A 24,267-nucleotide genomic window follows, 5' to 3' on the forward strand; every position below is an offset into this window, starting at 1 on the left:
GAAGGGTATTTAAAGTATATTACTCTAAAAATTTTAAATTATTATATATTTTAAATTTTTAAATTTTTTATTGATAATTTATTTTCGTCTCTTAATTTTTTTATAAATTTACTCTTCTTAACCTAACATAATATATTACGTTAGTCCTTATTTACTATTATATATATAAACAAATAAAAGGTGGAAGAAGAAACAACATAAATGGGTGCAAATGGGTTTATGTTTATTTATCCTTGTTTTGACCTAATAATTAAGCTCTAATCATGTCTATTTTTTTATGGAATCCTGTAAGGAAAAAAAACTATTTTTCTTTGACTAAAAAGAGAGAATTCTTGCAAATTCCTTTAGTTTATTCTTCTTCCTTTCCGACCATTAAATCTTGAACATTTTCTAAGACTTATTTGAGCATATTTTTCTTATTTTCTTCTACCACCATTTTTGTCAGTAACATTATAAACCAAGACAAAACTTCAAAGTGAGGAGTAACTAGAGTCAGTAAGAGGGTTCATGTTGGGACCATTTGTTAGCCTAATCTTTTACTACAACAAAATTTCCCTAAGCAAATTTGCATGCACACGTGCCTGTTTGCACTTGATATAACCTGTTTAAAATTATCTTTGTGATTGATGCCCACCAGCTCATTGTGAAATGGACCGATAGCCTACCTTAATGATTTCTTACATTCTATATTTTACAACTTAATTTACACTCTAATATAAACATATCATATTATTATTATTTCTCAATTTTTATATCACGATGTCTATATCAGCATCATATCTTACGTTGGTTATAAATTCAATTTTTGTATGTTCTTATCCATCCTTTTTTTTCCTATTGAGATTTAGCTGTTTCCACATAGACAACCAAAGAAGAGAAGTGCAATCAAAACACTCGTGTGTAATTCATCCTCTTTTGTATTAATACAGTGAGTGGGGCATGATATTTCTGAGAGAGAGGAAGTGCAGTGTCAACAACATTCATTGTGTGAATGGGACAAAAAAAAATCCTTTCATTGCTTGCTAGTTTTGTTTTGTCGCTACCCAAGGGGGGTTTCGTAATTGGGGGGGCCAATGCTCAATGGTACTTCATTAAATTTTATAAAATTGTGAATAGAGAGGGTGGGTGGACCGTGCAGTCTCTCTAGTGGCAGCTTCAACACCAAGTTTATTTGCATCTAAAGATTGAATCATAGTGTAACAATACTCAAAATTTGATTTGAATAAATTTAAAGGATTCGAATATCACTTGAAATTATAAAGTGATTAATCATTTATTTCAAAACTTCTTATCAAAATCTTGTAAAATATAATCTTCTCGTCAAAATAAATAAAATAAGTATTAGTTAAATTATAAAAAAAATACAAAACTTTATAGAGTTTAAATCAAGGTATATCAAAGTAATCGAGTTACAAACCATTAATATAACACATAAGGTCTTATGAATACTAACCCAAATAAGAACTTAACTATTGTACTCTGAAAACAGCTCAATCTATGAATCCTCTCTGTCGAAGCTCCTCAAATACTATCCAACCAAGTCACATACGAATGGAAATATCCGAACGCTAAGCTTGACAAGCTCAGTGGCATGCAATTACGATACGATAATTCATGTGATTCATAATATAAGCATGCGATACACAACAAGCATGAATCATCTCGGTATATGTCTCATGATAACAACATATCTTACATCACTACTAATATGAATATCATACAACACAACATAGAAGTAATTGGATCCAAGGGTTCGATACACTAAGCATCAAACCAATTATCAATATAATATTAAGTCCACCTGGCATCAGACATTATAACAATATGGTGTTAGGTCTACAAAGCATTATACAACAGTATGGTGTATGATCCACATAACATTAGACAACCCTCGTACGGCTCTTTATATGATGTTAACTCGGTCCATCCCTAAATGTATTACAAGTTGGTCCACAGTTTAGTCACACTACTTCCTGTCTGAAAATATTGGACTTACTATACCTCTTTTCTTAGCTTAAAGGGGGAAAAGAAAGAAAAAATAACTTAATTGCTTCTCGGAACTAAAATTAGTACAAGATTTTCTTTCATAAAATAACCTAAAAGGAAAATACATGGAATGCCCTCTTCCTCACGCACGAGGAATAACAGGATTTCAATAAAGATATTAAAAGCAGACATAATTTTCATTATACATAACCAATATATCAAATCCCGCATTCCGATTCTAACACTAGTGACAAGCAGTTAAGCACAACTTACATAAACTTAAGTCCTAGTTCTTAACAGTGTACATATATCGAAATATAGATACGCTTAAACAGTGCTGAACAGTTGGGCACAACTTACATGAACTTCATTCCATACATAACATATACATATGTTAACAAGTGCCTTTTTGCATTCTTAAAATTGAAACACCTACATAGAAGTTGCCATCTTCTATATCCATGACATAATACTTGATATGATTCTTGATGATAATGTTGATGCTGGTATTTCCCTATAGCAAACTGGATGGATAGTTTCTTTATCTTGGATTTGATTCAAGTTTTGTCCACTACAAGCCTTGGGCACAGCAGCACCCTTATAAGCCTTGCACACATAGCTTAAATAGTTTTCATAGTCCTGTAATATGATTTCCGATATAGCGTCATTTTTATAGAGTATGTCAGCCTTCAATACCAACATTGATACCAAGTAATCGGGATCGTCAATCAATTTGACAGTCAAGAAAACAAACCTCGTAAAGTGGCTGCCCATCCACAACGACCCAAGGTACATATTTATGTGGAGGTTCGAGGGCATTAGTTTCAGCTGCATATTGTAGATCAAGCTGCATAAATATAAACAATTCCTCATTAGGCCATTTAATTATGCACGCAGAAGATTGTTCTAACATGATATTTCTAAGAAAATTGAGCAAGCTATCATCCCCGAGGAATATAAACAACCTACTAATGGATAGTATATTAGTAATTAAATAACAATAAAGGAAAATCAAACAACAGAATCATAGAAGCTGACAGACATGTAAATCTTCAAAATATAGTTTAAGATCTAAGAAAACTGAAAGTCAAGTTCTATCAGTGGTTATTTTGTACACAACAAATAACAGGTGCTTGTGAAGTTATAAACTCACCCTATTCACGGTGATAAAAGCCATAATCCAAGAGTTAATTCATTAAAGCAATTTATAAGTAATTAAAATAACTACAAAGTGGAGCAGTGTTCCTTCCTTTCTACTTTATCATTCCACTTTCACTCAGTCTAGCAGGTGAATTTTCATTTATGGCTTTCTGATTTCTGTTCCAATAGTGACTTCAGAAATCACAACAAATCAGCAATTCAGCAAAGTAGTTATCAGAATCACTAAAGTAGAAACACTTTTCTTTACTTAAAGTTTCTTCAGGTACTCCAAATCAAACTAGGATACAACACAGATACTTAAAGAACCTTCCTCGAGCACCATAAATCTCATCATAAGATTACAAGTCAAAGCTGTGGTTACATGTTAAACTTCTTTCAGGGCTGCTAAACACAACAACACGTTACATTCCCTTAGTTAAAATCAGTTGGAGATTATAATGTCTATTATAATGGGCATGGATATCATTATGAAGCACTTTCTCTGTGCACCATAAATCTCAAATAAGAGATCCGTACGGTTACAAGTCAAAGTAATGGTTATATGCTAAACTTCTTTAAAGGCAACTAAATGCTCACGTCTCAGGTTCTTCAAATTAGTACCAACTTAAATACCAGGATATTCAATTCATTAGTTAACAAAAAGTGAAAAAGAAAACATATTCCTGGCAGAATATACTACCAAGAGGACTAAGAAATATAATCCAAGTTGCGTCAGATGAACAAACATAGTCAAATACTTAAATTGTAGCACAGAGAGTAGTGACTAACTTTTTTCCCAAGTCCATTGCTGTAGCAATCAATAACAGGTTTTGCTTCCAATCTCAATTTCTCAAAGCACGATTCCCATGCAAGGTACTTCCCCTCAAGTACCAAAGCCTCAACGCAATAGATAAATGGGAAATGGTCATTCTGCATGGCAAAAGCTAAAGGTTAACATAAACCATGTCGAATATTTCGAAGGTTGGAACATAGATTTCAGTTATTGTGAGTTATGGCATCTTCTATCATAAAAGTTAACAGCTTTAATTAAACTTTTGAGGCAAAATTAACTACAGAAAAACATGATGAAAAATATGAAGGAAAAAAATACCAGTTTAGGCCAGGCATCAAGTGCACAAGCTTCCACAGTGTTCAACAAACATTCAGCAGGACCATGCTGCAACCCAAACAAATAAATAGAAGTCAAATAAAAGCCGAATCGAAAAACAGGTTTAAATTGAAACACAGTAGAATATATGATAAGTAGACCTGGCATTCAAAGGTATCGTTGCCTTTGAGTTTAGCGTTCCCCCAAGGAACGAGGCGGAGATCGACGACGGAGATGAGATCATCTTCGAAGAGCTTCGGCAGGTAGTTGACTATGAAATTGGCGCTGAAGGGGCAAAGGGATTCGTAATACAAAGTCAACGAGACTTTATTTGAATCAGAAGGAAGAACAATTCTAGAAGCTGAACAAAATGAGACCCGCAAAAGGAGGCAATACAAGACTGAAACGGCAACCCCAAGTCGATAAACCGCCATTGAAGAAGGGGGAGAATGCCCTAAATTTTTGGGCTTTTTTTTCTATTAAAAAGGGACGAAAATATCGGATACCCGAACTACTAGAAGGAGAGGCAAGAGAATAAAAATACCGCAACTACCAACTACTATACAAGTGTTGTATGCTCAAGCCACAAATCAGAACAGCTGCTCTCGTATCTGCACCTACCCTTTTTCAAGGCAAAGTACATTAGAGTGTCTATGAACTGTGTTAAAATATTTCTTTTGTCAATAAATTATTAAATGTTATAAATTCATCCCTTCATATTATAAAATAGAAATAAATTTAAATAAGTTTAAAAATTATTTTAAATAGTTTAATATGTTTATGACTATTTTATAATATTAGAAAGTTTATTGACCAAAAATATCATTTTTGATATAGTTCATTGAATTTTTTAAGTAAAGTACATTAGAGATCATTGAATTATGCTTAAATGATTGTTCTGGGCACTAAACTTTCAAAGGTTACAAAATGGTTATTAAATTTATCAAACTCTTACAAAATGATCATTGCGATGTTATAATAAGTGTACAAGTTTGATAAATTTAAGAGTCGTTTTAAAATAGTTTGATAAAATTTTAATGACATTTTGTAACAATTTTATAAAATTTAATTATTATTTTATAACAATTTGATAAATTTAATGTTCATTTTGAAACTTTTGAAAGTTTAGTGACTAAATGATTAATTGAGCATAATATAATGACTATTTTACAATTTTGTAAAAATACAAAAAAATCATTTTTTTATTTTTTATGATTTTGTTAAAAGAGAACATTCATGAAATAAAATATTGTTTGGTTCATAAGATTGCTGGTGATATCAACCATTTTAAAGTAGAGCATAAATATATGAGGATGAATATAAACAATTGATGGAAACAATTGGATTGTGACGGTTGTAGGGTGATTTCCTCATGCTGGTTTAATTGCATAGTCACAACGGTTGGAAAATAAACTATAGAAAAAAAAGGTATTATTACTGGATGGAAAAATATAAAATGAAATATATAAGCAAAGAATCGATTAATTGTGTTATGGCATTAATCACTACCTTAGAAGCGAATACGTCTCGATGTGTTTAATCTCAACAATTAACGAATGGCCCCCGAGATTAGCACGGCTTTCTAAATTTCATACACCCGAAAGATGGAGTGGACTCTAGTGGGTATTGTTCTTCTCTCCACTCAAATCAACACTAAAAAAATATCAAAGAGAGTGTTTTTAAAAAAAACCAATTGCTTAAGGATATCTCAAATGAATGAAAATACTCACTATTTATAAGTTAAATAGTAAGGGTAAAATCGTTATTTCTAAAGCACAATCTAATTCTACTTAAAAGAGAATTAAAAGACATTTAGAAATAAGTTACAATTTGAGCATTAACAATATTCCTCACTAATGTGAAATAATTATTTCGTAAAAAGTGAGAACTTTGAAGTTAAAATACGAGAAGAACAATAGTGAGATTAATTGCTTAAGCACTAGAGAACGTATATGTAATTAGTACATAGTGATGATGAGTAATTCTTCTCTTAGATAAGTGAACGGTTATTGAACTTTCTAAGATTAAGGTGAACTCATAACACACAACTAACATCTTCATCCACCGAAGTCTTCGATGTGTCTACAAAGTGTGTTTGTGTGTATTAGTAAGTGTACTAGAAAAATGGCCCAACGTTTTTCATATAAGTGACTAATCCTTCTCACTTAAGTAGGTTGTTTCATCAGGTTTATCTCAACATAAACCACTTGAATCTAGACTATGAAATAATTAAGAGATTTTTACAACATCTCAATTTTACAATAAAAAAGGTGAATTTCTTCAAGTTCATATTAAATGAATCACCTAAACTCTAGATAATAAATCATTAAAAATAAATATACAACCTCTTTATTCGGTAAATTCAATAAGTCATTCTCAATAGGATCACCCAAACTCTGGGGATTGAATTCATAAGAGTTTAACAAAACTCATTCTCTTTAACGAGAAGTTCATCTAGTCATTCGTGATATGACTACTACTCATTCAACACTGGGTTATGAACTTATTAAGAGTAGATATTCAACAGAAATCGATAAATTCATCAAGTATTTCTAATTAAGACCACCCAAAGTATGGGCTATGAATTTGTTAAGAGTAGTTATGCTCATCATGTGCATGTATATTATTCGTTATAGGGATAAGTAGGTAGAAATATACACTATGAGTCTTTCAATGACTTCATTTGACCAGATTGAACTTATATAACTAAGTTGGGTTGGGTATCCATCATGAATTCCTCAACCAATTGATTTTAGACTAATCTCCATCGACGAATCAAGAAACATTTTTGAATTGAACATTTGGTAAGTGGATCAATTAGGTTCCTCTCCAATTTTAATCATAATTTAAGACACCCCATATTTCTAACATTTTTAGGATAGAAATAAATCCATAAGTGTCTTGAACAATTTGTAAACAAATTCTCTTTCATATATACTCAATCATACTAAAGTTTGTTATAAGTTTTAACCATAAAATTATGTTTTAACGAACTTAAATCTTGTTTACACATGATTATATTCTCAAAATTTTGAGAAGTTACTAGTCATTAAGATTAATATTCATAATCTCAAACGATTATGAAATTTTTTATGTCTCATCAATAGTTATTCATGACTTTTTCTCATTTAAAAGAAATTATAGTTTTCATAATTATTCATAAGAACTGTTTAGGAAATTATGAATATTATGAAAAAATTATTAGGAGTTTTCAAGTTTTCCTAACAACAGGAAAATTATCTCAAGTATTTTACAAAGAGATTTCAACACTTTTTAAGGTAGACAAATTCTTTCATTTCCTCTATTTAAGAGTGTATTCAATGACTACAAACCATCTTTCAGTAGCACTAATATTTATCACTTTTTCATTCATAATATTCAACACTAGTAAAAAAAACCCCTTTAATGACGCGCATTGCGCGTCATCTATGGGTGTGGATGACACACATTTATCTGTCGTTGAAGCCACCGACATGAATTTAATATGAAGCGCAAGTGTGCATCATAAATTTATGACGCGCATTTATGACACATATTTATGACGCGCATTTATGACTTTCACTGAGCGTCATTGAAGCCCTCGTCATAAATTAAGATGACACACATTTGTGTGTCATAAATATATGACACGCATGTATGACTTACATTGCGTGTCATTGAAGCACACGTCATAAAAAAGATGATACACATTCGTGTGTCGTGATTGTATTTCGTAAATTATATATATATATATTGTAGATTGATAAATAATCAAACTAAATCACATTTAATGCCTCATAATACTAAATATATATATATCATATTATATATAAGCAATCCATTTGCATACAATATATTCATATAGAGTTATCAAAAGTATTGTAATCATATGTCGATACAAAATATCACGACATAATAAAGTTATACTAATATGCCATCGCCATCTGGGCGTGTACACAAGAAATAATTGAAAATAATTGTAACAGTTAAAACTAGTTGCAATATATAGAACAAACACATTTCTAATATGCACATTAAACTTCTGAAAACACCTTCCTTGGTCGAGTATATTTATGCACAAACATGCACTCATGTTTCAACAAACCAAGTGATAGCTTACTTTTTGAAACTCTATCAGATTTTTCAGCAACTTTGTATTCTCAATTCCAATGGAGTTGAGGCTTCCTGATTCTAGTTGTGTTTCATCAACCATCAAGTTTGAGTTCGCAGATAGCTGAAGAACTCCATGAATCAATCTGCAATACAACGTGAAGTTATTTAGAAAAGAAAAACCTGAAGGTTCCAAGTTGCTTTCTTAATGCTTGCAGACATTAACTTCCCCTAGTTGTAGGGATACGATTAAGGATACATGTTTGTTTGATAATCCTTTTTTGGGGCAAGAGAGACAGTGTTTAGATATTCTAGTGGAGAATCATATATATGCAATAAAAAATGGAAAATAATCAGCCATGGTTGAAACGATAAGAACAAAGGGATTAAGAACCATATATCCCAAGAAGCATTAATCTGATACAAATACACCATGTATATGCAAGAATAATCACCTAGAAATAAGACACACAAATCTAGTAAATGTTTTTATAAAAATAAGCAGCAGATTCTCAAATCATTCAAAAGAATTGCAAATTTTTCATATACAAATATAAGAATTGATCTCAGGTCCCACATCCATCCAATTTCTCAGTACTAATGTGGTTTTAAAAATAAATCCAAATAAAACTGCTACATGAAGCATAAATTTTCACTTCTAGAATGTCCTACAAAAAGAAATGAGCAAACTAGTTTACTAAAAACACATTGACTAACCGATGACCTGCAAATCAAACATGGTTCTATTCTTCATAACTAAGAACAACTAAATTAAACTTGATTCTTTATACATTGATATTCATTGATGGCAAATAAAGCAAAAGAAAATCTAGACTTCATGGCCTATCTTCAAAAGACCAGCACTAATTGTCACTATAAAGAACAAAATTAACTGTAGCAAACTCATAATAACATTTGTTTCATAATTTTGGTTTAGGTAAAAATAAAGGAAGACGAAAATGTTAAAAAATAGAATTTGAGCCAGTTAAACAAAAGTAGATAAGAAAAGGAATAAACTACTGCTTCGACAGGAAGCTTCTTTATTCATCACCCAGATAAATTTCATAAATTTATATGACCATATTCATGAAAATTTTATGGTCATCCCTCCATACTCCAGACAAACTCACTTAACACGTGATAAGCAAACCAAAGTTCTTACTATGACTAAGAATACTAGATTTTCAAGTGAACAATCCTATTCCAGTTTTAAAAGCATAAGCTAATATTACATAGGATAAAATTGAGGAACATTGATCAGAATGTCAAACTAGTCAACTTAATATTCTTTCTTATCTCATTAGCTATCTATTGCAATAATTACATCTCACACTTTATACACATTAACATGTAGCTCAAGCATAGACAACTGTGCATGAAAATACCATGCACATGCCATTGTCATTAGCTATTACCAGTTAAAATTGAAGACAAAATATGAATATCATATGAAACTAAAAGAAATGGTGACAAACACAATCTCATGATAGAAACTTGTAACTTCAAACGAATAACACCAACACATACCAGAAGGAATTTTGATGATTTCTTCATAACAACTAATGTACTGCCAAGACAACCTGATCGCTGTCAAGAGAAAATATAATTGTATCTTAGCCCAGAAAGCATTTTAAGAGAAAAAAACAAAGTTAAAGTGCCAAGTAGAAAATTTCTGAGCACAGCCAAATATGTTTTAAAATGGATGTTTCAACAGTATGTAAAATGTTCTGAGTTGGAATATACTATTAGACTATAGACAAATAGTGATGTTGTTTAAGCTCTCCAAAATGCATAAATACTTGAGTGAGGTATTTGAGATCTTAGTTGGCGTTTACTCTCCATCAAGAAATAAACCACCTAAAATGATTCCCTAGGACTACATTTTGGTCAGCTCCCAATAATCTATAAACTAAGACCAGTAAAAGTAGTAACAAACCTTGTGTGATTATCTAAGTGATGTCAAGGATCAAGAATCCAAAAATTGATATCAGGTAGGTCAAGGAATTAGTGTGCCTTCTCCATATTTTCTGCAGCCTCTGCCATGAGGTCATTAATGTTTCTACCTTGAAATATGTCTGAATTTGAGGGTTGGGAAAAAGTCATGAGGAATGAAATGAAAAAATGCCCTGAGGAAAATGATGGATGAAGGATGATCCATGACATTGCGGATTAGAGTGACTCTTCTTGAAAGAAAGAAGAGAAAGCTCGTTACATGCATGAAACATAACTCTGAGGAGCTCCTCCATTAGATCCCAAGAAAATCCTACGCCAAAGAAAATGTTGAGTATAGGGGCTTATTTTTTTTAAATAGTTTTTCTTAAACATCCTGGACCCCCAGTAAAACTCAAAGAAGGATGATTGATGATGTTGAGTCGTGTACTATGAGGTCATACTGTTGTGCAACCATCATGATAGGGACCAACACCTTAATGCTCTGGAAGTAGGATACTTTTATTTCATTACAGCAGGAACTTTATCTCACCGCGAAATGTGCATACGTATTGCTCTATATTCTAATTTTTATAAGCATTTACAATTAATGCGCGTTATCCTTCTGTTAAGCATTCAAATTAAGCTAGTTTTTTAATAGAGTACCAAGATTATACTTGCAAAATTCAAGTTCAACACAAAAAAAATAGCTTGGTTTCGTTTACACATTGAAACTAAAAACCATGTGAAACTGTGATATAATTAATTAGAAAACAACCTTTTAAGGTCAAAATACTTTCGAGTTATGACACCTTTATAACCAACGCATCCAGCTAAATAAAACCAATAGCATGAGAAAAATAGTTTAGAAAAAGGAGCAGGAAATGATGCTCACGATTCTCACATGGAACCAATTGCCAATAATGAGAAACAATACTCACCGGACTTCATATCTACTCTTTCAACTCTCCCAACTTTTCTGAAAAGATGTTCCAAATCAGACTGGCGTGCATCATACACAAATTTTCCACAAAAAATGGGTCTCATGTTGCCTGAGCAGAAGAGATGACAATATCACATCAGTATTTCACACACAAAACACATACATGTGTACAAGCACAAACAAACTTATGAAAGAACAAGTCAAAACTAAAGTGTTAACTATCAAGTAGTAATGCACTCCTAACATGAACAAAAGAGAATGAGCAAGGCAACATCGTCAACAAATATTTGAAAGCTATTTAGTAAACTAATAGAGAGCAAACACAAGATAACTGACAAGACAAGGGGATCTTCCCAGCTATTTGAAATATAGAATTGAGGTCATTCCATAAACACTCTCCAAAATAAGAGACTTTCTTTAAATGAATTACATCTCTCGTTATTTATATTTTGATCCATCACACAATAAAAAGAAAATTATCAACCGCAACCTAGTGCACAATGTTTTCGAGGTCTTCGAAAAGAAGGAGAGCTAAAATCAAAATTACAGCTGCTGGATCTACATCAAGAAAAAATGAAACCAAACAGTAACCAAATCACAATAAAAATATACAAATCATAGATATGTGCTAAAACCTCTTCTTAGATGCTAAGACAACAAATACGGTGAGATAAATGACTGGAACTGAACAAATTAAATTAAAGAAATCATAAATACTAATTTTCCCATCATTTTCATGGAAAATAAATCAGACGGCTCTGGAAATTAAAATTAAATAGAATTTGAACACAGAAACGATGGTTAGAGTACGAAATTACCTTCTGCAGCAATGATTCCAGAAACAAATAAAAAATTAGGGAAAGTCAGGAATCCTAGTGAAGGAACCTTGCGATATTTTTCACGAAATGAGCTCGTGAGTCAATAAGTATAAAAATATATATGGATGAAAAGTATAAAAATATGGATTGATTAAATCCATTGCTCGAAACTAGATAAGCAAAAGTACCAGCTTGTAAGCATCGTGAAGCGAAAGCCACTGCTCAAAAAGCTTTTGCGTGAATTCGGGATTGGATTTGAGAACAAAAGGAGACATCTCCAGAAGCTGCAATAGCTCCAGATCCAAACACGCTACGTCTCCAACAACAACAGACTCCATCTTCTTTTCTTCGCATAACCAAACGCAACTTAAACAAAGTCTCCGCGCAGATCAAATATAATGAGCTTTAAAAGAATACAACCAACATATATGAGCTCAGAAACTTACGTATAGTAAGTAATTGAAAATGTGAACAAGGTAATTCAATTTTTAGCTGGGAAACAATTGGATACCCTAGATCTCTATGGAAACCCTAGATCTCCATGGAAACAGGGAAACCAAGCTTGGCAATTTTTCTTTCTTTTTCCTTTTTCCCCGTTAGCAAGCGAGTGATTTGGGACGAAATAAAGTGGTTTACAATTGAATGGTGGAATAGAGAACGAGGAATACCTGTGGAAACCCTTGAATTTTGACCCCTAGTCTCTGCGTTGTGGTGAAGGCCAAACCAGTGGGAGGTTGCAAAGAGAAAAAGGGAAAAAGAGAAAAATGGAAAAGCATGCAGCGTGAACTATCGAGTGAGAAGAAGCGGGAAAGATGAAAATAATGGGGAAAATTAAAATATAACTTTTACAGATGACACACAATCAAAACTGTACTCCGTGTTTTTGCAAATTTTTTGGATTATGACTATTAATTATGACACACATTATTGTAAGTCATAAATCATTCAGATTTTAAAAAACATGTCATTTTTTTATGACACACTTTTTTTGCAAGTCATAAATTAACGTGTGTCATCGTTCGTGTGTCATTAAAAGTATATTTTCTTGTAGTGCAACATATTAATCTTAAAGAGACCATCACATATTTTTATTCGCTATGATCGAATTTGGTATTCTATTAGTTACAACGAACAACCTAAAAAATGCATTTAAGAATTCCAACCACACTCACATGGACTAAACTATAAAGAGTTATAAATTCCCGTGAAATTAATTACATAGACTATAACAACAGATTTTAAAGACCATTTAAAACTTACTTAATAGTTTTTCATACATTGTTATAATATCATGGCTATTTAAAACATATCAAATAAAATCACTCAAAAACAAAATATTCTATTAGGAAAAAACCCTAGCCGCTTTCTTTCTTTTTCTCTCTCTTCCTTTTTCTTTACAATTTATGTTAATTTTATTGATTAATTTAACTTTTTTTCTTTAATTTTGTTTGAGCGGCGGCGTCATCAGTTTTGATGCTGGTTGCCGCTCGCCAGTTATCTTATTTCTTTATGTTTTTTAGGTTTTTAATAAGAATAATTATATCTTTGTGACATGTTCTCTGTCTTTGTGACATGTTCTCTGTCTTTATGACACTTTTATCTATGCTTTTGAGACATGTTTTTCTCTGCCTTTTGGTAGTTTACGGTTTTTTGTCATTATTTTCGTTTATCTTTTCTCTCAGGGTTGGATTTGACATCGCCATGATTGATCAAGATGACGCTTATTTGTTATCATGTTGATTTTTCCTGTTTTAGACCCTCGAATTGATTTGGATATGCATTTTGCGTTCGTCGATAGTTTTCTCAAGTCGCTTGACTTTGATTTGCGATTTGTTGGTGGTCTTTCAATAGTTTCATCCTCTTTTGTGGTTTGTTTGCCGATGTAGTCAGATTTATTCGTGTCTTTATTTTGTTCGAGTTTTTTTGTTAGGTTTTTTAACCTTTTTTTTTCTTTGATCTTTATGTGATCTAGGTGGTTGGTTTTTATCTCTATGATAATACGAAAATGTCATAATTATATTTTATGTTTACGATTATACTTGTAAATCTTCATTATAATTTTAAATATTTTCTATTTTTAATAAAACTAACTACTTTCAATAAAAAAAACATATCAAATAAACGTTTTGTTAAAACCTTTAACACGTTTGGCATTAAATCGTTAAACTTTTCATTAAAACTGTCATTTCACCCAATAATTAATAAATGTTTCATTATGTCCTTAAAAAATGCATAATCTTTTTTTTCTTAAGTTATAAAGTGATTACAAGATAGTATTTGTTCTATATATATTCTCAATCATTTAACATTGAACGCTCAATCACCCTACTGTAGCCGCTGGTGTTCGAACCCATAACCTCTAAGAAAAACAACGATTTCTTTAATCATTGAGGTAAGTTAGTTCATGCAAAAAAAATGCATAATCTTTTTTTTTTCTTAAGTTATAAAGTGATTACAAGATAGTATTTGTTCTATATATATTCTCAATCATTTAACATTGAACGCTCAATCATCCTACTGTAGCCGCTGGTGTTCGAACCCATGACCTCTAAGAAAAACAACGATTTCTTTAATCATTGAGGTAAGTTAGTTCATGCAAAAAAAATGCATAATCTTAATACATGTTTAAACGTTTTTTATTAATAACTTATGCCTAAATAGATTATAGCATATTGAAACTTATGTTTGTTCGTTCTTTTTAAATGCATGTTACAGATTTAAAGTTCATAAACAAACGAGCATTAAAAGAAAAAAATTAAATTGACTTTAACAAGCATATAGAAACATGTTATAACATACAACCATGATTCTAAAACTGATCACCATTCCATTTTACTAATATTTAAAATCCACTTAATATCCCAACTTCACTTGGTAAAATAAATCTTAAATGGTATTATACTCCTGCCTTTATCATCGCAATTTGACCTTCGATGTAACTTTAACAAATAGTAAAGCATTAGATGCATGTGTATAATACATAATTGAAGGATGATAATATATCTTTTTAACTGGGTTAGAAGGCTTCGTTATTGAGCTAGTCCAAGTTCAAACAACAACACTTGAATTCACTTCTAAATTATTGCAAAATAAACTGCTATAAAACGAGGAATTAACACTGATTGAAAAATATAAAATGAAATATGTATACAAAGAACCGATTAATCATGTTGTGGTATTAGTCACTGTCTTCGAAGCGAATTTGCCCTGATATGTGTAATCGCTATAATGGATGAATGACCCCCGAGGTTAGCACAACTCTCCAGATTTCGTAAATCCAAAAGATGGAGTGGACTCAAATGAGACTGCTCTTCTCTCCAATCAAAACAACACTCAAAAAAAGATTAAATAGAGTGATTTTAAAGAAAACAATTGATTAGGGATATCTCAAATGAATGAAATCCTTCATTATTTATAGGCTAAATAATGAGGAAAAAAACATAATTTCCAAAGCACAATTTAATTCTATTTAAAAGAGAATTAAAATGCACTTAGAAATAAGTTGAAATTTGAGAATTAACAATAATAGCTGATGAAAGATTAGTCGTTGGCTAGTGTCAATGTATTTTTCTCCATAAAGAGATAAAATAAAAGGAGGGTGAAAGGGAGGTGGTTTCATATAGGTTCTCCCGTTTTCTCTCAGTCTTGGTCGAGAGATTTTATAGCGGCCGTTGGAACTAGTGTTAGGTGTAGTGTTATGATGACTACTTGTAGGTTTGAAAGCTAGATGGATATGATCAGGTGACGATATATTTGACTCTGGTAGATCAGGTGACGATATATTTGACCCTGGTAGATCATGTTAGTCTATCAAAGATCATATCAATAGTTTGTAACTTCTCGAGAGATGTTATATATTTAAGGTTCATCTTCCGAAGACATTCTCTTTATGTCTTCTAGAGTTCTCTAGGTCATGAAGGTTTAGAAATGCTCTTGGGTCCTCTGGTAGCCGAATTAATCGTTTGAACACCCCTAATGTCAATAAGTGGCTTGACTCGCGGTTTGATTGTTGGATCATTACTGACATTTATTAGGTTGTTTTGGGGAAAACATTACAATTATTATTTTTTGAACGACTTGAATGCTTAAATGCGTGGCACGTTGTGTTTATTATGATGGAATGGAGAGCAATTTTGACCTCTCATTTAATTATATAAGGAGGACATGGTGTGGAGTGTTCTCTGGGTTAAGAATTATAGAGAGGCATGGCCTTTTGGAGGCGTAGATAAATTGCATAGATATTAATAGGGGAAGAATTAGAAGTGGCTACATTGCTTGTTTATTTTCATTTTTCCATGAGGCTTTAGTCAAACAAGCGATCACCACATGATTTTTCCAAGGGTTTCAGGCCCAATGATGAAAATGCATCAATGGATTATATACATCAAGGGTTATAGGACTTACTTGATGGCGATTTTGATAAGGTCGTGAAATGTAATGTCGTCACTTTTATAGGAGAAAATAACTTATGGACAATCGCACGTGGGACCGCTTGCCTAGTTTTGGATGTTTCTCGAGGACGTTCTTGAGTTTTCTTTCGTCCTCTTGAGTTCCTAGGGTATTTCAGACTTATCGCTTAGTGATGTTTTAGAAGTGAATAATTTGTCTTTAGGGGATTAGGGGTGTATTTCGACTTATTATTTTCTATTAGAATGTGTTTCGCTCTCATTTCATCAATTATTGATAAAAACAATATGTTAAGTAAGATTTGGCTATTCACTCCTTCTGGTTTGAACGAAGAGCAACAATCGATGATTATACGACCATTGGTCAGTACCAATAAGGGGAGAGAAGAAGAAAGGTAAAGATGGTGGCTCCTCTTTTTATTAGTTTTGGTCGGGAGATTTTATACTAATCTTTAATATTTGTGTTAGATGTAGGTTCATGATGGCTACTATTGCATGTGTGAGTGTACTAAAATATGGCACACAAGAATGTGCAAGTATATACAATCGAACAAGCAATATAGTAGTGAGTGAGTATTGTCTCCACAGGGATTGATGGGATTTCCAAATTAAGTTAAAGCACTAATACCATATATCCTAATGTATAGATATATGGTGGTATGAGCAATTGATGAGAATGCTATGACAAAATGAAAAGTGTGAAGATAGAATGCTATGATAATTTGGCAAGTATAGAGTGTAAAATATTGTGGCAAACAGTGAAGTAACAAGTCAAGAATGCTAAGGCAAATTAAATTGAGAATCTGGGAATAAATAAGATAACCTGATAACTTTACACAAACAAGCTACAATGGGGATAATTGGCAGGGTTACTAAGGAATCCTAAGCCTTGTCTTCTAGAATGGTTCAAGCCTTTAATGCATATACTGCTCGACAGAGTTTGTTAAAAGTGTTCCTAGGCTATCTCTAATAAGGAACTTGATAATGAATATGCTACGATAATGCCTCTCAGGTGAACTGCAGCAAAATCCTATCGACTAAGTACTGCTCCTTTTAGTCGTTGAAATCATCTCCTTATCTCTAAGGTGGATTAGGGCTTTGCTACCCAGCTAGACCCTATTGCTCACGTTGATCTCACCTGACTCTTTTGAATATTAGACATCAAACTTAGGAAATGACTACTCTCACAAGCTCTTATAATCCTAAACAATATAATACAATGAACAAAACAAATATACCATGAAAATATCAACCATTCATTTCAACAAATACTTAATAATCCAAAGTAAACTCACACCAAATAAGGTTAGTTCATGGTGTACAAATCATCCAAAATAACAATTTGTTCTATTACAAACCCACAAATAAAACAAAATGAAAGAACAAAGGTAAGAGGAAACTCCCAAGCACGTGAGCTGCAGTGAACTTCCTTGGACCAACCTGAACCGCCTTAGCAAGCTAGCTTCTCTTAAAGGACTAGCTTGCTACCCCTTGAAGCTTGGCTATGGAGGACACTATGAAGGAGGAAGAAAAGGGAAGAAAAATGGAAACTTTGTAGCCGCATTCCTCTCTTGCTTATCTCACCCTTTTTCTAAAAAGACTCTTTTAATTTTAGTGCATCCTTATCTATTTATACTAAGGAAATGTCCTAGAGTTTTGTGCCAAAATTTCTTTTGTACCCTAGGTATAATTCCTTCATGTGAAGGGGTACGCAAGGATGGTAGTGGGGCTCACACGGACAGCTGATAAAATGAATCACGTATGGGTTGGATAATTGGCCCCTTCATAAAAATATCTTAAGCTCTTTTGTCATTTTTGTGCCCAGAAATGCCATCTAGACTGCTACAACATTCTTCTAATGTATCATTGCTCAAAATGCTACAACAAATCTCCTCACTCTCTTTTGGCTTCAATCACCTACACATCATCAACAAAACACAACATTCTATATTCAGTAGCACCAATTTTCAAAATAAAATGTTGCAGCAAAACAACTCTACTACATGCAACTATATGATCCTAAATGCAACTATATGTACTAAATGTGCCTTAAGACAATCAATAACCTAAGTAAAAAGGCAGAGAATATATCATTTTTACGGGGTTATTAGCTACTTCTATGTTAACAAGCTTAATTGATCTAATAAGATGCTAATTGATTTTGACTTTAACATATCACGTGATTTACAAGAGTTCATGTCAAACAGACGTAACAGTCCTAGAGGCGCACAACTATGAAATACTTATGCCCAAAGATACCCTTATGAGGCATCAATAGGTTTTATGTGGAGAGTCACTTCTCGCAGAGGCTTGCGGAGTAAATATAGAAATGGTATAAAAATTCTAATAGCCACAACGACAATTAAATCCTCTTATTATTAAGGGGCACCAAAGCTGAGTTGGTTTAAACTAAACATAGATAGGACAATGAAGTTCGATGGGGATGGTGCAGTGTTTAGTGAAGTTATTAGGGATCATAACGACAAATGAGTGGTAGATTATGTGAGGAGCATTGATAGTTTCTTGGCGTTGGAAGCTAAGATGTGGTGGCATGTATGTAGTAGCTTGGTAAGAGTAGACACGTGTCCATCCTGAAATCTGAATTTTGTTCGATTAGTTATTTATTTTTCTGATAGGGCCCACTCAAAAATTCTTCGTGCCCACCCTGAAATATGAGTTTTCTTCAATTAGTTATTTATTTTATGGACGGTGTCTACCCTAAAAGTTTATTTGTACCCACCCCATTTAAAAAATTTATGTTGTTAACATATGTGTGCCTACCCTGAAAAATATTTCTGGATCGGTCACTACAGGTTTGATATTGGAAGCTTCTTCAATTACATAAGGAATTGTAACACCGGTCGAATGTTGGCGAGCTGTGCTTAAGGGACTAGTGCATGTGAGCAAAGCATTGGGGATTTTTGGTTCCAGTGGAAATGGAACTAAGGGGCTATTTGTTTGCCTCTTAATGGAATCATTCAGTGCTGAATGTTAAACTGTTCAGCATTCAGCACGTTTGTTTCGCACCTCTGAATGATTCAGTGTTGACTGATTCAACAAAACAGTGTTGAATGATTCAGCACAGAAGTACATTCTGAATGATTCAGAGCCATTATCAAACAGCATGTCACATTCAGAGGTAATTCATACAGAGCCTCTGAATCATTCGGCATTTGAATCATTCAACGCTTAATCATTCTTAAGTAAACAAACGACCCTTAAGACAATTTGTTTAGGGCTTCTTTTCTGTTGAAATAATTTATGAGGAAAACGAGATTCGTGTGAGAAACTCACTTTCCTCCATGAATTTGTCTCTCACCATCTTGGTCGGTATCCATGAAACTATTGTCGGATAAGAAAACCCACACACCAATATACAATTTTTGGTGAATCATTTTGTTCAAATATTGATGGTCGATATGCACAACGCATGAACATGGATGCAGAACAATCCACAACGACCTTTACATTAAATAGGAACTCTTCCAAATCTATTCCTTCTTCAAATGCAACAACTGCATGAAAAACAAAAAGAAAGAATTTTATCATTCCAAGTACAAAAAGAAATAAAATGAATTGGTCGGCGGTGAGGATGATGACTGGTTATTAAATGACGATTCCAAGATTACTGTGACAGCCAACAACGATAATGAGGGTTAAGTTTTTTTATTTATTTTTTAAGACTTGAAAGAGATTTGTCCTCTCTTTAAATTACAAATTAAAAAATTAAAATGATTTTTTTAAATTAAAATATCACACATGTCATGTTTCGAGTGATTGATACTTTTTTTTAACAATTGTGATGAATTAGATTAGGGATAAAAGTCAACCCAATTTGACCCGAAAAATATATATCTTCCATCCGAATCTGACCAGATCCAATATATATATATATATTTCACCCGAGTTCGATTTAACCTAAATTTTAAAGTATAAATTTGATTCAACCCGGTTTGACATGATATAAAATAAATACAATTAATATATATATATATATATATATATATATATATAAAGGATGTATTATTGTAATTATCCATAAATTGTCATCCCTACATTAGACTTGACTCGAGATTTTTCACCGTCCACCCAGACTTGACTCGATCTGACCTCATTTCTTTAAAGAATCTAACCCGACTTGAACCTAATTTTTTAAAAAGAAATCCGACCTTATCATATCGGATCGAAATCCGTCGATTTTAGATTAAATTATCATCCCTACTTCAAACATTTAAAATAATATTAGAAACAAATATTAAACATTTACCTTAAGAAAATGTAAACACTTAAAAGGAATAAAAAAATATAATTTCAACATTTTTGTAAAAAAATAATAATATAATTTCAACATTTACTTTTTAATTAAGCATAAAAAGAGGAGGAAAGGAGAATTCTCATCGTCACTCAATTTTAATTTCATTTAACCCAAGTAAAACAAAAGGCCCTATTTCCATCGTCAAAGGATGTACGGTCAAGACGGAGGCGAAGCTGCTCCGCCTTTTTATGGTGGTGGATATACCAGTTCTGGAGGCTACGGTGGAGGCGGTCGAGGTGGAGGTCACGGGGGCCGTGGCGGCGGCAGAGGAGGAGGTGGAGGATATGGCGGTGGTTCTCAAAATCGAGGTAATTTTTTGGTTGATTTGTGGGTTAGCGTTGTTGGCTATTATTTGCTTGCATTTTTATATTGGTTTTATCGAGATCGATTCGATTTTAGGCTTTTGTTCTCACTTTTAATAAATGGGATCTTGATGCTGCAGGAGGCGGAGGAGGCTATCAAAGAGAGCGCGGTGGAAGAGGTGGTGGCCGTGGTGGAGGCGGACGAGATGGTGATTGGCTTTGCCCTAATCCCAGGTAAAGGATCTTTTCACTGCGCTTGGTTTACTTTTGGCGGAGGTTTTCCCCTCCCTTATGGACTGTGTATTGTTAATTAGTCAAAAATTAAAGCATTGGTTTGCTGATATTTTGATATTACTGTAAGTTGTCTAGATTTGTGTAATTTAAACTGGCATGTCTATGTAGCTGTGGGAATTTGAACTTTGCAAGAAGAGTTGAATGTAACAAATGCGGTGCACCCTCTTCTGCATCTGCTGGTGAACGTGGTAGTGGTAGTTATAGCAGAGGTGGTGGTGGAGGATATGGTGGTAATCAGGGAGGTAGAGGAGATGGGGATAGAGGTGGTTATGATAGTGGGAGGAATAACAACTATAATGGAGGCAGATATGGGAATTATGATAACAGAAGCAGTGGTAGTAGAGGTGGTTCTTATGGAGGTAGTCAAGGAGGGGAAGACGATGGCTATGGTAAAGTTCCTCCTCCAGCGCCCAGTTCTTATGGTGGAAACTATCCACCTGCTCCTAATGCATATGGTGGAAATGCAAATTATGGAATGGAAGCTGTTCCTCCACCAACAGGTTATACTGGTGGACCCACATCATACCATCCACCTTATGGTGGCTCTGCAGGTGGTGGAGGTTTGAGTGATGTGAGCACTGGTGGTCGAGGGGGAGCTCCTGGTCGATATGATGGTGGGTATGGTTCTGGTGGTCCTCGAAATCAAGGAGCTGGTCATGGTAGTCCTCCTGTTGACACATCAGTTAAGATCAAGCAGTGTGACGGCAACTGTAGTGATTCTTGTGACAACTCAAGAATATACATATCAAATTTGCCGCCTGATGTTACTATTGAAGAATTAAAAGACCTTTTTGGTGGCATTGGACAAGTAATGGCCAAATCTTATACTTCAAAGTTCAAATCAATGTGCTGTCTAATGAGAATTATGTCGTCTACTTTGTACTGGTGTTTCTGTTTTATTTTCAGTGCTGGTATTTGTGGTTTATGATCATTTTTCTTTAAACCTTATTTTATTCTCTAGTTCCATGTTTTGGTGGACATTAGCGATTTTACATATGGGGTTGTATTGGCAAGTTCTGCTTTTATTTTGCATAAAATTTTGGTATCCTCACTAATATTTCTAACATTTTACATCTTGTTTAGGTCGGAAGAATTAAGCAGAAGCGTGGCTATAAAGATCAGTGGCCCTGGAATATTAAAATATACACAGATGAGAAAGGAAACCAGAAAGGCGATGCAGTTTTGTCTTATGAAGATCCTCAGGCTGCTCACTCTGCTGGTGGTTTCTTTAACGGTACATACCTGTGAACTTTATCTAGTTTGTTGCCTTAAATATTTCACCTCACCCTTGTCGAATCTTCTCCCAGATCATGTCATGAGAGGCTATACGATCAGCGTGGCTATGGCAGAGAAGACTGCACCCAAAGTATATGATCATGGGTATCGGTTTAACCTTTCAATTACTTAAATTAAAACTGTTTCTTTAGATTGAGTTCATCTATATTGCATTTAGATGCTTTGTTTTAACATGTAATTTATGAATATATAATACCTATGAGCATTTTCTGGCTCTTGGGAAATATTATATATGTTGGGTTCCTGCTTTTAAGTTTTTGCTTGCTCTCATTTTCTTCTGAAATCATGTTCTCAAATGACCACCTCTTTTCACCATTAATGGTTTATGGTTTTACTGGTCTTGTCTTGAAATTTTTTGTATGGTTTGCTTGTGTTAATGTTAAGTAGCCCTTATGCCTATCACTTTGGAAGTAAACAGCAGAAAAGATTGCCTAAATTTATTTCTTCCTTGAACTCTTACCGTGCAAACTTGTTCTTGGTCCAAGTAAATTTTGTTTTTGTTTAAGGTGCATTATTGATCCCTTTTTTTTTACAGAGGTGGTAGAGGCGGCTACGGAGGTGGTGGCAACAGGCACAGGGATAGTTACAGAGATGGAAGTTCTGGACCAGACAGGCACAACCATGGTGGAAACCGTTCACGTCCATATTGAGGGACATCGATCGTCAACTATTTTATGTACTAAGAATTGTGGTCTAAGGGTTCTAGTTGTGTTGCATTGACAGGATTATTCTTGAACAGGAGACTAAGAGGTAGGTTGTTCACTTGTCTGGGCAATACCCTTTTTTCTCCTAACTCCTTTGTTCTGTTAGCTGGGGATTTTTCCTTTCTTTTCGTTAGATTGATCGAGTTGGTGAATCTTTTTATAGAGGCAAGTGGATTAACTCAAAATTGCTTGCTGCTAAGGTAGGTTGATAATATCAGGCGAGTCCTGCTCTTCTAAAAAACACATTCACCCTTTTGTTTGGTTAACGCTTAGTGGTGGATTCGATTTTATTCTCTGGTCATCATTCAACATGTTGGAATGAACTTGTGATTTTATGGATGGGTACCTTTTATATTGAAGATGTGCTTTGATTAGAGATGATGGAATTTAGCATCCCATGCTGGAATGTAGGTGCTGTTTAGTGGCGATCTCAAGCTAATTAATCTGGTGGACAATATTTCCAAAATTATGTTATAACATTAAGGCTGGATTTAGTGTCGGTAAATTAGTTTTTAAGGGGTGGGGGTGAATTGCTTGTCTTGTTGCAAATAAAAAGAAAATGGTTGGTCACAATGAGTTGTTGAAATGGCATTGGATAATGGGGACCTTGGGTTGTAGCTAACATAAATAACATCGTTTTCATAAGATATGAATACACGATATTTAACCTTCTGATTTGTCTGATGGTATTATTCACTATACATTTGATCAGACTGAAACTAATTCGACGTATAATGATTCAACATTAAATGTTTGAATTTTAAATATGAATGATCATAATTGTTTTATTAAGCTAAAAGTGTTTACCAAATAATATATGTTTTTATTGGTGTTCAAACTCTGGATTTTTTAGAAATAACAATCCTTCTTTTAATCAAAGTAATTTGATTCATGTTGAATGAACATAATTTAAAATAAGTTGAATAAGAATTCAAAA

The 24,267-nt window shown here is 33.3% G+C and overlaps 2 protein-coding genes and 1 long non-coding RNA gene across 3 annotated transcripts; 2 read left to right on the top strand and 1 right to left on the bottom strand.

The window, feature by feature from the left end:
- Positions 1-1,883: 1,883 nt before the first annotated feature.
- LOC120114557 lies at positions 1,884-10,932 on the top strand. The gene is made up of 3 exons (XR_005515404.1): positions 1,884-1,893; positions 5,500-5,506; positions 10,789-10,932. It is a non-coding gene; the product is annotated as an uncharacterized LOC120114557 (long non-coding RNA).
- Positions 2,239-4,727, bottom strand: LOC120114556 (gamma-interferon-responsive lysosomal thiol protein-like). Its single transcript, XM_039135417.1, has 5 exons — positions 4,396-4,727; positions 4,238-4,303; positions 3,916-4,056; positions 2,741-2,833; positions 2,239-2,625 (listed from the first exon to the last, which is right to left on the bottom strand). Exons 1-5 carry the CDS (start codon positions 4,666-4,668, stop codon positions 2,440-2,442), a joined length of 759 nt encoding a protein of 252 aa, XP_038991348.1. The 5' UTR covers positions 4,669-4,727; the 3' UTR covers positions 2,239-2,439.
- Positions 10,933-20,833: 9,901 nt separating the features above from the next.
- On the top strand, positions 20,834-23,621 carry LOC120114523 (transcription initiation factor TFIID subunit 15b-like). The gene is made up of 6 exons (XM_039135402.1): positions 20,834-21,042; positions 21,177-21,270; positions 21,439-22,138; positions 22,414-22,564; positions 22,638-22,710; positions 23,162-23,621. Exons 1-6 carry the CDS (start codon positions 20,883-20,885, stop codon positions 23,274-23,276), a joined length of 1,293 nt encoding a protein of 430 aa, XP_038991333.1. The 5' UTR covers positions 20,834-20,882; the 3' UTR covers positions 23,277-23,621.
- The last annotated feature ends 646 nt before the right edge of the window (positions 23,622-24,267 follow it).

Source organism: Hibiscus syriacus, unplaced genomic scaffold (assembly GCF_006381635.1).
Source record: "Hibiscus syriacus cultivar Baekdansim isolate YM2019G1 unplaced genomic scaffold, ASM638163v2 tig00110234_pilon, whole genome shotgun sequence".
NCBI classification, from domain to species: Eukaryota; Viridiplantae; Streptophyta; class Magnoliopsida; order Malvales; family Malvaceae; genus Hibiscus; species Hibiscus syriacus.

Excerpts from the sequence above, each read along its gene's own strand:
- LOC120114556 (XM_039135417.1), bottom strand. The coding sequence starts at position 4,668 with ATGGCGGTTTATCGACTTGGGGTTGCCGTTTCAGTCTTGTATTGCCTC. Across the intron at positions 4,304-4,395 it reads ACGATACCTTTGAATGCCAG|CATGGTCCTGCTGAATGTTT; the intron begins GTCTACTTATCA and ends TTTGGGTTGCAG. Across the intron at positions 2,834-3,915 it reads GCAATGGACTTGGGAAAAAA|CTTGATCTACAATATGCAGC; the intron begins GTTAGTCACTAC and ends ATATTTATGCAG.
- LOC120114523 (XM_039135402.1), top strand. The coding sequence starts at position 20,883 with ATGTACGGTCAAGACGGAGGCGAAGCTGCTCCGCCTTTTTATGGTGGT. Across the intron at positions 21,271-21,438 it reads TGGCTTTGCCCTAATCCCAG|CTGTGGGAATTTGAACTTTG; the intron begins GTAAAGGATCTT and ends ATGTCTATGTAG. Across the intron at positions 22,139-22,413 it reads TTTTTGGTGGCATTGGACAA|GTCGGAAGAATTAAGCAGAA; the intron begins GTAATGGCCAAA and ends CATCTTGTTTAG.